Source organism: Heterodontus francisci, chromosome 3 (assembly GCF_036365525.1).
Source record: "Heterodontus francisci isolate sHetFra1 chromosome 3, sHetFra1.hap1, whole genome shotgun sequence".
In the NCBI taxonomy this organism is placed as follows: domain Eukaryota; kingdom Metazoa; phylum Chordata; class Chondrichthyes; order Heterodontiformes; family Heterodontidae; genus Heterodontus; species Heterodontus francisci.
Window position 1 is genome coordinate 158,990,281 of NC_090373.1, and position 16,647 is coordinate 159,006,927.

At 44.7% G+C, this 16,647-nt stretch overlaps 1 protein-coding gene across 5 annotated transcripts in view; it reads right to left on the bottom strand.

Annotated features, from left to right (window-relative positions):
- The window catches only part of pdss2 (prenyl (decaprenyl) diphosphate synthase, subunit 2), a 275,636-nt gene extending 261,879 nt beyond the window's left edge, over nt 1-13,757 (bottom strand). For 2 of the 5 annotated variants that reach the window (XM_068027081.1, XM_068027073.1), the window contains exons 1-2: nt 13,656-13,757; nt 2,142-2,499 (exon numbers count right to left, since the gene is read on the bottom strand). In XM_068027081.1, coding sequence (XP_067883182.1) covers nt 2,142-2,389 — 248 coding nt within the window. In that variant the 5' untranslated portion in view covers nt 2,390-2,499; nt 13,656-13,757. Of the gene's footprint in view, nt 1-2,141; nt 2,500-8,725; nt 8,745-13,564; nt 13,604-13,655 lie in introns of those variants that run through there. The other 3 variants (XM_068027078.1, XM_068027079.1, XM_068027080.1) reach the window with 3 other exon arrangements.
- Between the last annotated feature and the right edge of the window lie 2,890 nt (nt 13,758-16,647).

The window sequence follows — 16,647 nt, forward strand, 5'->3', positions numbered from 1 at the left end:
AAGTAAAAACAGAAAGCGTTGGAAATGACAAAGATGTCATGGTACAAAGGCAAAGAGAGTGCTTTTTGCCTTTGTTTCGTGACATCTTTGTCATTTAATCTCTCCAGCCCTCTGCCCTATCACACACCTCCCCCTTTTCACTTGCTCAAAGCCTTACATTTCTAACCTTTACCAGCTGCATCTTCTGGGGTTTAGGGCCAAACACAACTCCACATCCTCATATTCGATACCCATACAGACTCGGGCCAAATGCAATTCAGTCCTTAGTCCAAGACTTAAACAGTTCAGAACCTTGTAATAAACAGCTGACAAGAACTGCACTCCCATCCATTTCAATCATGGCTTCCACTACCTCCACCGTTCCTCCCCTTTCCACACAGCAGTTTTCCTCTTTGCCTACCACACCTACTGTGAGTGTAAGTTCATAGCACTTCATTCAAACCAGTGGCTGCATTATTTATCTAAAAACAATATTTGGCCATACCCACTCCAGTTAGTTATTGGACCAGCATGCAGAGTGCATCAGATACCTGTAAGAAGTGCTTTGCATGAACTATCTATAATAAAGCAAAAATTACCAACTCCTGTGTTTCCCACTATCTTTCTCTTCCTCCTCCTTCTTCACCTACGGGTGTTGATTCCTGTTTACGTACAAGCAGCAGCCACTCTCAAGTACCTCATACAAGCAACTATTTTTCATGTGTCAAGCCAGTGTGCTGGCAAGCTAGTCCTTTGTGAAGGCATCACAGTCAAGTCTGATCTGCCTTCAGCTGACGCTCAGACATGAATGCAAGTCAATCTAACAAGGGATCATTGGATAATTTTCTCCTCCCTGATCTGAAAGCATCGAGGTCGACTGTAGGAATAGGGCGCTAATCATCTAATTTGTCTACATCGCTCAGCTGCTCGTGTCCTCATCCAACCGAGCACAGATGACAAACTCTAATTGACAAAGCTATGATAAAGGATGTACTTTCCATTGGAAGCTATTCTATACTGTGTGCCAGTTTTCCCTTGTTGCTGAATTTGTACTATGGGGCAAATTTGGCAATAATGCATAATTGGCACTTGCGGAAGATTCATAGTGTCAATTCTATGAAGTTATTGTTACTCATTGCTGCTCAGTCAACCCTACAGTGTGAATGGGGCTAACCTAGCAGGAAAGAAGCGTTTATGACTGTCAGTCTGAACACAGGCCCTCCTTGATGTTGGGTAGGTCAGTACTAACTGGTAACCCCTAACTCAATATACGAGTGGGCTGAAATTATAGAACACCAAAAGTCTGATGTAAAATGGCAGATCCAATGACAATACTGGTAATACACAGAGGTCGAAAGCAAAACACCCGCTCAAAAGAAATAAAAGGCTCTGATGGTGTAATGTTTACGAAGCACTTCTGTGTTGGAGGCAACCCTGTGAAGTAAATGGTGGGGCAGTTACATGGTCAGTGCCCCCAGGCTAAGCAGTGGAAAAATTAACCAGGGTTCCTTTTAGATGGATATGTATCACATCAGGCAGCAATTGTGGTATTTCTTACAGTCAAATAGCCTACTGACAACCACTGTCCAAATTATGCATGAAGAGCCATTTGCACAAAGTGCCAGAGGCAAAAGTACCCTTACTTACATCAGCAGACGTCACTACTTTGAGAGAGAGAAGGAAACTGGGGGAGAGGGCATAAAAAACAGAGCATTCTACTTGCTTTGTACTAATTGGGACACCAATCAACTGCAGCCTCAGGACCGTAAAATAAATGAGGTGCTGTTGTCCCATATTAAGAGGCCAACACCTACTTACTGAGATGTCACAGCTGGTAGAAATCTAAATGCTGTTCTGGGAGGCAGAGCTCATCACCTTTTTTGCTGGCTGCACAGTCCAGCTCACCTGTTAGCCAGCAGTGCACTTTTGTTTAAGTTCCTTGGCTTATACCTTTCTGTTTTGCCAATAGTGGATTCAATACAATATCCACAACAGCTTAATTCTGCGAAACCCCTTACGCTCTATATACAAATAAGCCATAAGATTTGTATTATTTTCTTGGTGTTATGAAAAAATAACCAAAGCAACAGCACTCCAAAACAAGTCAAAAGGACAGCACCATTTAAAAGTATGTCTGTGTTTTATTTAGCTGGACATCTTACCTGGCCGTAGATATTAAAGGATGCTTTGTCCCAACCAATTTCCTGACGTGGAGGGCAATGTTGCTCAGCTCATCACTGAGCAGACAGCGGAGACTCATGAAGGAGGTTGGGTATCCCACAATCTTCTCTGCCTCAGACACCACTTTAGTCCAGGAGGAAGGGGATGTAGTGGAGTAAAGAATTTGACTGCGACAGAGGGCACAAGCCAGAACGGGGCCGTACTTGATTCTCCTCAAGGTCAGTAACATGTCAGAAGGTCTAGGAGATGTTTAACTTTATACCTAGGAAAACAAAACACTGCTGGATCCAGGCTGAAGGTAGGGAGGGAACACAGGACAGAGAAAGTCATCAGCTGATCCTGGCAAGACAAATGTAAAAGTTTATTAATTTAATTTTGTTTATGTACATGTTTGCCCTAAATCATTTTTTTAAATGAAACTGGTCAATCTCCTGTACACACAGGGAATCAAAATGAATTTATTTTTTATTTTTCATGGGATATGGGCATCGCTGGCAAGGCCAGCATTTGTTGCCCATCCCTAATTGCCCTTGACAACTGAGTGGCGTGTAAGGCCATTTCAGAGGGCATTTCAGAGTAAACCACATTGCTATGGGTCTGGAGTCACATGTAGGCCAGACCAGGTAAGGACAGCAGATTTCCTTCCCTAAAGGACATTAGTGAACCAGATGGGTTTTTATAATATTGATGATAGTCTCAGTAATGGTGCCATGAAACTAACTTTCAAATCCATATTTTTATTAATTGAATTTATTAATTGAATTTTTAAATTGCACCAGCTGCCGTGGTGGGATTTGAACCAGTGTCCCCAGGGCATTATCCTGGGCCTCTAGATTACTTGCCCAGTAACTTTACCACTACGCCACCACCTCCCCTAAGTGTCACAGATGAGGGATAGCAACAGATATTTCTTCACGTTCAGTGGCACTGGATGTACTCATAAACAGTCCCAATGTTTCAATTTTATTAAAGAAAAAAGCTTGCATTTACATAGTGCCTTTCATGACATCAGCATGTCCCAAAATGCTTTACAGCCAATGCAGTACTGTAGAAGCGGAGTCACTCTTGTAACATTGGAAGATTTTAATAGGAATGTCTAACATTGCCCTATCGTCAGCTGTCCTTCGATTTGAGGATGATGTCTACTCAATACCACTGGTTTCTGCCATGGGTCTTCAGGTGACTGAACAGGCCGATTCTCGACCCGCAGATCTTCGGACACATGGGGCAGGACGTCCCATAAGGTAGTGGGATCCGGAGTGAAGGATTTGCTTCCTTTTCTTTCTTTCTCTGCCACCGCTCTACCTCATCATTAAGACGTTTGGACTCAAAGCATGATGCAGCTTGATGGACAAGTTGTTGCCAATTTGAACGATTGGTAGCAAGTTCCACTCAGTCATCAATGTCAATACTGTCACGTTTCAAAGAGAGCTTCAAAGTATCTTTAAAGCGTTTTCTTTGTCCTCCCCTGACACGCTGGCCATTTGAGAGTTAAGAAACAGGACGTGGCGGGGGAGGTGTTTTTGGCCATCCAGACACAGCGTCCAGTTCATTGAAGTTGGTTTTTCAGGAGTTTTGCGTGAATGCTTGTGGAGCTGGCTTCAAGAAGGACACTAGCATTTGTTCGACGGTCCTCCCATTGAATCTGGAGGATGTGGCGGAGGCATTGCTGATGGAATTTCTCTCGTGCTCTTATGTGTCGCTGATACACAGTCCAGGTCTCACTGCAGTACAGGAATACCGTGACAACAACTGCTCTGTACACTAGGACTTTTGTTGACTTGCCAAAGTTTTTGTTGACAAACACTCACTGCCGTAGTTTGTAGAAAGCTGAGCTGGCGCAGCTGATCCAGTGTTGGATCTCCTCGTCAATGGTGGCCTTTTGAGTGAGGTGGCTGTCAAGGTATGGGAAGTGCTCAACATATTCCAAAGTCTCTCCTTCAACATAGACGGGAGATGGAATATTTGGCTGATCAGGTGTGAGTTGATATACGAGTTTTATTTTGGCAACATTCAAGGACAGGCTGAGTCTCTTGTATGCAAAATTGAAGCGATCGACAGCAGCTTACAAATCTGATGCAGAGTGGGCAACGACACGGCAATCATCCACAAACTGTAGATCATGTACGTCTATGGTGGTCCGTTTAGTTTTGGCACAGAGAGGCGACTGAGTTTAAAGAATTTACCATCTAGGCGGTATTTAATACTCACACCAGAGGGAAACTGATCTTTCATGAGGTGAACAGCCACTGTCAGGTAGATTGTAAACAGTATGGGGGTTATTACACAGCCTTGCTTGACTCCGGTCTAGATTTTGAAGGGATCTGTTTCAGATCTTCCACTCAAGACAGTTGCAATCTTATGATCATTGAGCAATTGCAGGATTGTGATGAAGTTTCATGGACATCCACATTTTTGGAGCACAATCCACAGAGCCTCACAATTTACTGAGTCAAATGCTTTGGTCAGGTCAATGAATAGTTCCCGGTGTTGTTCTCTACATTTTTCCTGGATTTGTCGGGCAATAAAGACCACATCGGAGGTTCCTCTGGAAGGTCTAAAGCCACATTATGTCTCTGGGAGGATTTGCTCAGCTACAGGAAGTCGACGATTCAGGAGAATGCGAGTCAGGATTTTCCCTGACATGGACAAGAGGGAAATACTTCGATTGTTTCCCCAGCATGATTTATCTCCCTTCTTACAATTGTTGCATTCCTGAATTGGGGGTGGGTGGGGGAGCGGGGGGGAAAAAAAAAAAAAAGAGTTCTTTTTCCTCCCAAATCTGTAGGATGAGTGCATGGAGTTTTGAAGTGAGAAAAAGCCCACAAGCTTTGAAGACCCCAGCTGGAATATCAACGGGGCCGCAGGCTTTGTTGTTTTTCATCCGTTTGATTGCTTGTTGCAGCTCTCCCATCGATGGTGGTTCATCGATGGATTCTACAGGGTACTGGGGGAGAGCCTGGAGAGTATCAGCTGCCACTGTAGATTCACAGTTGAGGAGTTGTTGAAAATGTTCCTTCCAGCATTGACGGATGGCATTATCATCCTTAAGACGAGACACACCATCCTGTGAGCGAAGGGGATTTTGTCCATTTGAACTTGGTCTATAGATGGGCCTGGTGGCTTCAAAAAAGCTTCGCATGTCGTGATGGTTGGCATATCGCTACATATCTCGGGCTTTCTCTTCCCACCACTTGTCCTTTATCTTCCGGATTTGTCTTTGGGTGTCAGCCTTGAGCTGTTGGAATGCTGCCTTTCTGACTTGCAACCTTGGGTTGTTCTGGCAGACAATGAAGGCTGCTCGTTTTTATTCCAGGTCACATATTTCAACATTGCTTTCCATAAACCAGTCCTGGTGATGACGATGTTCGAACCCATTGGTCTGGACACAGGAGTCCAGTACAGCTAATTGCATTTGTTCCCACTGTTCTGAAATTGAGTTGGATGCGTGATTTTCCAGATTGCTTAGGAGCTGCACTTGGAATTCCGATCTGGCTAATTTAGGACTGAGACATTGATCTTCTTCCTCCTGGACCTTTAGGTCTCGCAATGTCTTGGTGCTAGGTGAATGTTCATCACCGATCTAATAAGGCTATGCTGAGTACACTTTGTCAGCAGGAGGACATTATTTACATTGGCTTTTCCCACCCCGTTTTCCCAATGGTTCCTCTCCAGTCATCGGAGACTCAGCCAACCCTGGCATTAAAGTCCCCCAGAAGTTTCGTCTTCCCTTCCTTTGGGATGACAGTGACGACTTCCATCAAGATGAGAATAGAACTTTTCCTTAACATCGTCATCAGAGTCAAGGGTCGGGGTCTAAGCACTGATAACATATCAGTGATGGCATATTGATTAGGGCTAAGCCATAGGCGAAGTGTCTGAGTCTTTCTTTATGCGGTTGGGGCGTTCTGCCCTATTCTGCACAATAGTGTAACACATGGAACAAAAACAAAAGTCTGGAAATACACAGCAGGTCAAGCAGCATCTGTGCAGAGAGCAACAGAGTTAACATTTCGGGACTATGACCGTTTATCAGTTACACTTGCAACCTGATCTGGATAGTCATGGCTTTTGCACATGTATTTCTTCAATTTCTCCAAAAGGTGCATCAAACAAACAGTACAAAGCTTCCTATAAAATCTATAAGCTGTTTTACTGCACAAAAAGGTAAAAATACTGCAGTAAGGCAGTTATGATCGGATTCACTGCAATCAATCAACTTATTTTTAAATAATACAAAAGTAAAGACCACCACAGACTTGCCCACCCAAGTCTTAGCATTCTCACCTTCACTCCCAATTTCGCACTGCCTTATTCAACTCCACTGCCTCACTACATTTTCTTTCAATAAGCTTCCTGCGCTGCCTGCTTCTGTGTGTTTTATCTCTGTTCAAATCTAGAAGGGAAAGGTCTCCTAGCCATCGTGTTGACCACCATGGGCCAAGATTCCAACCCATGACCAACCTCCTTTCTTTTCCAAAGTCCTTCAACATGTTGCCTTCTTTCAAATCCATCCCCACAACTCCATGTCTGAATCTATCCAATCAGGTTTCTACCTCTGCAACAGCACTTAAACAGTCCTGATCAAAGTCACTGATGTCATCTTCTGTGACATGATGCAAATACTTTTAACCCTTCTGCAGCCTTTGACACAGTCAACCACACTATCCTCTTCCAATGGTTCTCCATTGTCCACCTCAGTGGGATTGCCTTCACTTGGTTCCAGTCTTTTTTATTCAATTCTAGCTGGAAAATCTTGAATTATATTTTCTCTTCCCGTCCTCACAGCGTTACTTCTGGAGTTTCCCAATTATCTATCTCTGGTCTTCCCTCTTCAGTAACAACTTGCATTTATGTAGCACCATTTGGCTTCCTCAGTTACATGTAGCCCCTTCATGACATGATCCAAAGGCATTACACTGACGACAGCCAGCTTGACCTCTCCAGTCCGGCTGTGCTGTCAGATTACGTGCTCAACATTAGGTTCTGAATGAGCCAGTTTCCTCCAAGCTTCATCTTCACTCGGACTACGAACTCCATCCCCTTGCCACTACTTCCATCCACCTCCAATGTGTCAGGTTGAACCTGACAGTTTGTATACTCTGCATCTTAGTTGCCCTTATATTTTCTCCATAACAATGCCCCCTACCTCCAACTGTGTACTTTCACCTGCCTTAGCCCATCTGTTCCCAAAATCTTCATCTATTCTCATCTCAACTATTCCAATGTTGTCCTGAAATGGCCTCCCATTCTCTAAATTTTTTTTTTTACCTCATCCAAAACTCTGTTGGCTGTACCCTAGTATCCTTTGGGGAGATATTAGCGTAGAAGTAATGTCACTGAACTAGTAATCCAGAGGCCCATGCTAATGCCCAGGGAACATGGTTCAAATCCCACCATGGCAGCTGGTGGAATTTAAATTCAATTAATAAAATCTGGAATTAAAAGCTAGTCTAAGTAATGGTGCCATGAAACTATCGATTGTCATAAAAGTCCATCTGGTTCACTAATGTCCTTGAGGGAAGGAAATCTGCTGTCCTTACCTGATCTGGCCTAAACATGACTCCAGACCCACATCTATGTGACTGACTCTTAAATGCCCTCTGACATGGCTTAGCAAGCCACTCAGTTGTCAAGGGCAACGGGATGGGCAACAAACGCTGGCCTTGCCAGTGATGCCCATATCCCAGGAAAAAATTTTAAAAATCCCACTCCCCCACGCTCAATGGCCTACAGTGATTCCCAGCATCCCAGAATTTTAAATTATCTTCCTGATGTTTAAATCCCAGATGAATACATGAATGGAGAGATTGTAGAGGAGGGAGGGCTTTAGATTTTTGGGACATCAGGATCATTTCTGGGGGGAGATGGAACCTGTACAAGCTGCACAGGTTGCACCTGAACAGAGCCAGGATCAAAGTCCTTGACTGAGAAGCTTTTAAACTGATTTGGCAGAGATGTGGGAACCAGGAAGTAATATCAGAGAGGAAAACCAAGGTGCAGAGAGAATTGAGAGAGACAGGTCGTACTAAAGTAGGAAATAGTTAAATATTAGGTGGGCTCAGAGGAAGAGGGAATGTAATAAGGTCTAAATGAAGTTTACTGTGCATGTATGGGAATGCACTGAGTGTGGTAAATAAGGTTGGCGAGCTGCAGGCAGATTGTCACGTTGAAATGATGTGGCGATATCAGAGACCTGGCTCAAAAAAGGGCAGAACTGGGTACTAAATATTCCTGAATACAAGAGGTTCCGGAAAGATGCAAAAGGAAAGAAGGGAGGAGTGGTAGCAGTATTGATTTAAGGAAAAGATTACATTGGAGACAGGGCATGTCCTGAGGGGTCAAGAGCAGAATCTATTCCGCAAGAGCAAAAAATCAATTGCTGGGTGTATTCTGTAGCTCACCAACTGGTGGGGACGATATTTTTTTTTTTATAATGAACTTGATGGGCCAAATGGCTTCTTTCTGTGCCATGATGACTCTGTGACTATGGACTAGCCCCTCCCCATCTTTGCAAGCTGGAATTTCCCCTCCCCAAACCTCCCCTTTCCTTTAAGAAACTCACTTTCTTGACGAGGCTCGGTCATTCCTACTAACATCTCCTTCTTTGGCTCAGCAGCACTTCTATGAAACACTGTGGGAAATTTTCTATATTTAAGGCACTTTTAAATGCAACTGTTGTAAATACCAAAGCTTGGGAGAAAAAGAACTGGAGTTGCTTGGAATAAAGAAGTGTCTTTGCAGTTAAGAGCTGGGAGACAGAAAATCAAGACACAACGGTGTCACCTCTGGCAAAATTGTAATTACAGGTTAGATCGGCAGTTTCCACGATAAATGTGACCACAGAAATTTCTCATAGGAAAAGTTGACAAAGTCCAGGGCTGTCAATCACCGCAGAGTCTGAGATTCTGCTACATTTGGTTATATTTTTCTCTAAATCAGACAAAGTTTGAAATTTTTTGCCTTTGTTTAGTCACAACCCTGAGCCGGTCACCATCCAGGGCTTCATATCGGTCTTTGGCCTCCTTGTCTCGAGAGACAATGGGTAACCGCCTGGAGGTGGTCAGTGGTTTGTGAAGCAGCGCCTGGAGTGGCTATAAAGGCCAATTCCAGAGTGACAGGCTCTTCCACAGGTGCTGCAGATAAAATTAGTTGTCAGAGCTGTTACACAGTTGGCTCTTCCCTTGCACTTCTGTCTTTCTTCCTGCCAACTACTAAGTCTCCTCAACTCGCCACTCTTTAGCCCCGCCTTTATGACTGTCCGCCAGTTCTGGCGATCATTGGCAACTGACTCCCACGACTTGTGATTAATGTCACAAGACTTCATGGTGTGTTTGCAGACGTCTCTAAAGCGGAGACATGGATGGCCGATGGGTCTGATAACAGTGACGAGTTCGCTGTACAATGTGTCCTTGGGGATCCTGCCATCTTCCATACGGCTCACATGGCCAAGCCATCTCAAGCGCCGCTGGCTCAGTAGGGTGTATAAGCTGGGGATGTTGGCCACCTCAAGGACTTCTGTGTTGGAGATACGGTCCTGCCACCTGATGCCAAAGATTCTCTGGAGGCAGTGAAGATGGAATGAGTTGAGACATCGCTCTTGGCTGACATACGTTGTCCAGGCCTCACTGCCGTAGAGGACGACACAGGCTTGAAACACTCGGACTTCTGTGTTCCGTCTCAGTGTGCCATTTTCCCACACTCTCTCGGCCAGTCTGGACATAGCAGCGGAAGCCTTTCCCATGCGCTTGTTGATTTTTGCATCGAGAGACAGGTTACTGGTGATAGTTGAGCTGAAGTAGGTGAACTCTTGAACCACTTCAAGAGCGTGGTCGCCGATATTGATGGATGGAGCATTTCTGACGTCCTGCCCCATGATATTCATTTTCTTGAGGCTGATGGTTCGGCCAAATTCGTTGCAGGCAGCCGCAATCCTGTCGATGAGTCTCTGCAGACACTCTTCTGTGTGAGATGTTAATGCAGCATCGTCAGCAAAGAGGAGTTCCCTGATGAGGACCTTCCCTACTTTGGTCTTCACTCTTAGACGGGCAAGGTTGAACAACCTGCCATCTGATCTTTAGTGGAGGAAAATTCCTTCTTCTGAAGACTTGAACGCATGTGAGAGCAGCAGGGAGAAGAAGATCCCAAGCAGTGTAGATGCGAGAACACAGCTCTGTTTCACACCACTCAGGATAGGAAAGGGGTCTGATGAGGTGTCGCTATGCTGAATTGTGCCTTTCATATTGTCATGGAATGAGGTGATGATACTTAGTAGCTTTGGTGGGCGTCCAATCTTTTCTAGTAGTCTGAAGAGACCACGTCTGCTGACGAGGTCAAAGGCTTTGATGAGATCATTGAAAGCAACGTAGAGGGGCATCTGTTCTTCTCAGCATTTCTCCTGTAGCTGGCGAAGGGAGAACAGCATGTCAATGGTGAATCTCTCTGCTCAAAAGCCGCACTGTGCTTCAGGGTAGACATGCACAGCCAGCTTCTGGAGCCTGCTTAAAGCAACTCAAGCGAAGACTTTCCCCACTCTGTTGAGTAGGGAGATTCCACGGTGGTTGTTGCAGTCACCGCGGTCACCCTTGTTCTTATAGAGGGTGATGATATTGGCATCACGCATGTCCTGTGGTACTGCTCCCTCATCCCAGCACAGGCAAAGCAGTTTGTGGAGTGCTGTAAGTAAAGCAGGCTTGGCACTCTTGAATATTTCAGGGGTAATACCGTCCTTCCCAGGGGCATTTCCACTGGCTAGAGAATCAATGGAATCACTGAGTTCCGATTTTGTTGGCTGTTCGTCCAGCTCATCCATGACTGGCAGAGACTGGGCTGCATTGAGGGTGGTCTCAGTGACAACATTTTCCCTGGAGTGCAGTTCTAGGTAGTGCTCCACCCAGCAGTCCATTTGCTTGTGTTGGTCAGTGATTGTGTCCCCTGATTTAGACTTGAGAGGGGCGATCTTCCTGATGGTTGGCCCAAAAGCTCTCTTGATGCCATCATACATTCCTCTGATGTTTCCGGTGTCGGAGGCCAGCTGAATATGACTGCATAGGTTTTGCCAGTAGTCCTTTGCACAGCGCCTAGCTGTTCTTTGTGCAGCGCCTCTGGCTGCTTTAAGTGCTACGGATGTTAATTCACTGGGGGCTTTCTTGTAGTTCAACAGTGCAATGCGCTTTAAGGCTATGACAGGTTCCAGCTCTTCAAAGTGAGATTGAATCCAGTCTGCATTCTGCTTCACACGATTGCCATAGGTGGTCGTTGCTGAGTCATAGATGGCGCCTCTGGTGTGGGCCCACTTGGTCTCTGCATCCCCTGCAGGAGTGTTTTGAAGTGCTTTTTCAAGTGAATTTAGCAATTTATGTAACAGCTGTGGATAGGAAATTCTGCTAGTGCTGATGCGCAGGCGGCCCCTCTGCTTGGAGTGATGCAGCTTCTTTGTTTTGAGTCCAACCTTGCTGCACACCAGGGAATGGTCAGTGTCGCAGTCCGCACTGTGGAAGCTGCATGTGATTTGAACCCTGTTTAAAGAGGCTCACCTTGTGATGATGAGGTCCAGCTGGTGCCAACGACGTGATCTTGGGTGCCTCCAAGAAACCTGGTGACAGGGTTTAGTATGAAAGAATGAGCTGGTGATGCAGAGGTTGTGATAGGTACACAACTCAAGCAGTCTCTCTCCATTCTCATTCATCCTTCCAATGCCATAGCGCCCAAGGCAGGAGGGCCATGAGTCATGGTCTGCCCCAACCCTGGCATTAAAGTCCCCCAGCAGGAACAGATGTTCGGTATTGGGGATGCTACTAATGATATTATGCAGTTCCTCATAGAACTGGTCTTTAGCTTCAGGTGGGGAGCAGAGTGTTGGAGCATAAATGCTGAGTAGGTGTACTGGACCAGAGGCGGTGAGCAGTCGGATGGACAGTAAGCGTTCCGAGCCATTTGAAGGTGGCTCTATCATGCTGAGCAAGGAGTTTCTGATGGCGAAGCCCACTCCATGCTGTCTTGGTTCTTCAGGATCCCTACCCTGCCAGAAGAAGGTCTAGTCTTGCTCTCTTAGAGATCCGCTCGCAGGGAGGCGTGTCTCTGAAGTGCTGCAATGTCCACATTGAGTCTATTGAGCTCGTTGTTAATGATGGCAGTCTTCCAAGAATCATTGATTTGTGTAAGGTCTTCTGACAGGCCAGGACACATAGTTCTGACGTTCCAGCTTGCAAAATGAAGGGCTGGTAGCTTCTTTCCTTTTTTTGTCATGCTGTTTGGTGCGGTGTTACAGTCCACTTGTTGGGCAATGACCCTGAACTCCAAGCACCCATTGAAGGTGGTGGACTGTGGCAGGACAGAACCTTACTGACCAGGGGCTGCTCGGTTTGAGGCGGGCGGTTGCTGTCCAGTGAGATGCGATGAGCTCTCCTACCGACAAATGCAATCCATGGCACCCTATCTCTACGCCAACTAAGCTGGACTTTTAACCAGTAACTGCTGCCTTCCGTGTTGTTTTTGTCGCTATGAGGCGACTATGGAGTGACCTCTCCATGGCGTATGCCTCGTCGACGCGCCCACCTGGAAGGCACTGGCCAGGGACGTGAAGCGGTCGCCGAGGCTCAGGGCCTCAATCTGGCCTCAGTCATCCTTCCGCTGTCACCAGGGCTTCATATATAGAGTCATTTACAGCACAGAAGGAGGCCATTCGGCTCTCCATGGAGCTATGCAATCAGTCCGATTTCCCCGGCTCGATCCCCGTAGCCCTGCAAGTTTATTTTTCTCAGGTGGCCATCCAACGTCCTCTTGAAGCCATTGATCGCCTCTGCTTCCACCTTTGTGGTCAGCAAGTTCCAGGTCACGAATTTTGGATAAGTTAGACTTTTTGTGTACATTTAGAATAACTGCTATTGTCACTGATACTTAACCCAGAAAGGTTTATATAAAAAGGCAGGTAAGATCATCTGGACAGAGTTCTTAACGACAATCAGCAAGCTCACTCTCCATTCATGCATGGAATGCGAGATCAGATTAATGCCTTTGTTGAGAACACAATGATTCTATGAATCCAATGAACATACTACAGAATTTCCAGTCATAAATTTGTAATTTACAAACATAATATTCATATCCTCCTTCTCCCTATGCACTCGCTCTGTGACCTTTCATCAGAACTCACTAATTGTTCTGATGAAAGGTTATTGACCTGAAACGTTAACTTTGTTTCTGTCTCCACAGTTGCAGCCTGACCTGCTGAATATTTCTAGCACTTTCTGTTTTTATCTCACAAAGAGGGTGGCCAGGGCTAGGTAAGCAACGAGTGCTTATACTCCAACCGAACGATTATACCCATTGTATCTGGCCATAATGATATGTTTATCTGTGTCAGACACCTAGCTGACAAAATAAATTCCCCCTATCTGTCCACCTCCGGCCAGGCCCCTGCCTCTCCCTGCAGGCCTCGGTCTGTCTTTACACGATAATCCAAAGTCGATACCACCTCCAAATCAGAGACTCACCGTTACATGGGCGCCGCCATTTTACAGAATCCACAACACGGTATGTCGCCAATTTTAATCGGATTCCCACCGAAGCGGCGGAGTCACGACATCGCCGTAAAGTAACTCTTGCCAGTCCCTGTAACCATGGAGACAGTGGCGCAGAGCGGACCTGACAGATGGACGCATGCGTGGGGAGCGCTGGCCGGGGCTGTGAGTGGATGTGGTTCTGTGGCTCCAGCTGTCAATCATGTTGATTGACGGGTCGTTCTGACATTTAAAAGCCTACATGAGTTTTTCCTTTAGTTTTAATTTTTGTCCCCATCCGGAGAAGGATGAAACCAAATCGATTTGGAAAGGAGGATAATTAAAGAATGAGTCTGGTATCAGAAAATTAAAATGCGCAATAAAATTCATAGTAAAAGTAAATAAGAAAAACACCGGCATAGTGAATATGAGGTGGCTCTTATTTCGATTGTAATAGAGTCTGAATGGATTTTAAGATTTTAAAAAATCCTCCGGTAGGAGATTGTGAGGAGAGAAAGAGCCTAATACTGCCCCAGGTCCTACAAATAAACTATCAAAAAGTGGCCCTTCCCTGCAGCTTATCTAAAATTTAATATGCTGTCGGAGAAGTAAAATCTTTATCAATGCTGGAGTAATCTTAATAATTCCTGACAAATGAAGTGGAAATCTGAATGGGATGAACTTGAATAGGAAAAAAAATGGTCATCAATGTTCAAATTCAAAACATCTGTTTTTATAGAACAGAATCATAGAATAATATAGTGCAGGGGCCAATCAGCTCATCGTACCTGTGCCAGTTTTTTGGAAGAGCTATTCAATTACTCCCACTCCTCTGCTCTTTCCCCATAGGCCTGCAGTTTTTTTTCTGTTTCAAACATATATCCAATTACCTTTTGAAAGTTATTATTGAATCTGCTTCCACCACCCTTTCAGGCAGGGCATTCCAGATCATAACTTGCTGTGTAAAAATATTTTTCCTCATTTTACCTCTTTTTTTTGTCATTTACCTTAAATCTGGGATCTCTGGCTAATGGCCTTTCTACCATTGGAAATTATTTCTCCTTATTTACTCTTTTAAAACCTTTCATGATTTTGAATACTGCTAACAAATCTCCACTTAACCCCTTCTCCTCTACAGTCTCAGCTTCCCGAGTCTCTCCACATAACTGAAAATTTCTCTCTGTGGTTCAGTTGATAGCATGCTTGCCTCTGAAATACCAGGTTCTGGGTTCAAGTACCCCTCTAGGACCAGAGCACAAAATATCAAGGCTGATCCTCCAGTGCAGTATCGAGGGAGTTGGAGGTGCTGTCTTTTGAATGAGATATTAAACAAGGCTACATCTGCCCTCTCAAGTGGGTATAAAAGATCCCAAAGAGAAGAAGAGCAGGGGAGTGTCCTCAGTGTCCTGGCCAATATTTATCCCTCAATCAACATGACAAAAACAGATTACCTGATCATTAGTATATTGCCGTTTATAGCAGCTTGCTATTAAATTGGCTGCTGCATTTCCTACATTACAACAGTGACTACAGTAGCTGTAAAGTATTTTGAGATTTCTGGTGGTCATGAAAGGTGCTATAGAAATGGACCACAACTTGTCACTGTTCCCCACTCCCATACAAAATGCTCTTCACCCATTTAGTGATGTCCTTTACCCTGGCACCAGGGAAGCAAGATACTATGCGGGATTCATGTCAGCAGTTGCAGAAATACCTCTCTATCCCCCTAACTATCGAATCCTTTATGATCACTGCATTTCTAGACTTGGTTATGCCCTGCCGTGCAGCCATTTGCCCCATGTTGCCATGGATGTGTTCTAGACTGCACTCCTCCAAGATGTCATCACTCTCACCAGTCTTCAGCACTGAAAACCACTTTGAGAGTGCCACACTCCCAGAGGATCCTCTCCTTGCCAGATAGCCACCTACTTACTATCCTCCTAAACTCTCTGTCGCTACGGGGTGACCAGGAAATTCTCAGCTACTCGTGTACCCTGCACTGATTCCAGCCGCTCCTCAAGCTCAAACTGGAGGCACTTCCTGCACACGGTTATTTTCCCACATGGCAAGGGAATTGCAAGCAACAGGTCTCAGCTGTCCCATCATTTTCTCTTGTACATGCTGACCAACCTGCCTAGCTCTGCACTTCAAATGTTTTGATTTGGGGTGAGTGCATTTATGAAATCCAGGTTCAAAAGGAAATAAAAGCAGAAACTAAACCAAGCAAGTCAAATCTGACAGATTTACCATCACAAAAACAAGAACAGTTGAAGAGAGGCAGAAAAGGAATTAAATACAATTGGACTTTTTCAGTGCAGGAATCAAGTTTGTTTAAGTTCAGCTGAATAGAGCCGGTTCCAACAAAACGTCTAAAGCTTGGCCAGGTCATTCATCCCTTTATTCAGATTACTTTGACCACACAATGAAGGCTGTCTTGCCCTGATGCAGATTCCTGCCTCAAAAATGTAACCAAGATTTAACAGAGTTGTTGAGTGTTACTGTGATTAAAAGCTTAAAATCAACTAAAACTAGCCAATTATGTTATAAACTAAATTTGTGTACCTTTAGAAATAATCTAAATATGCATTTCTGGGCAACATAACATTTTCTTCTGTGACAAAATATTCAGGCAAATGTTTCCATTGTCTGCCTGCATTGTCTCTCTTTCTCCATCCTCCTTAATCGCAGTTTCTACCAGTATCTGTTTACATTTCATCCTTTTGCCAATAAACCATTACCATTTCTCTTCAGGCAGATTTTGACTTTTCACAACTGCAATCTACATTACAAATCTAGGAAAATTTAAAATTAATTTCAGCAATATTTTTAACCACACAAATGTGTTTCTATGTGTTTTTTTCCATTTTCTGTTTGACATTAATCCAACCTTCCAATCACTGAACACTTTCTGGAACTTCATCACTCACTCTAAAAGACATAAATTGTGAATGCTAAACTGAGCAATTCAAGTGAAGGCAATAGCCAA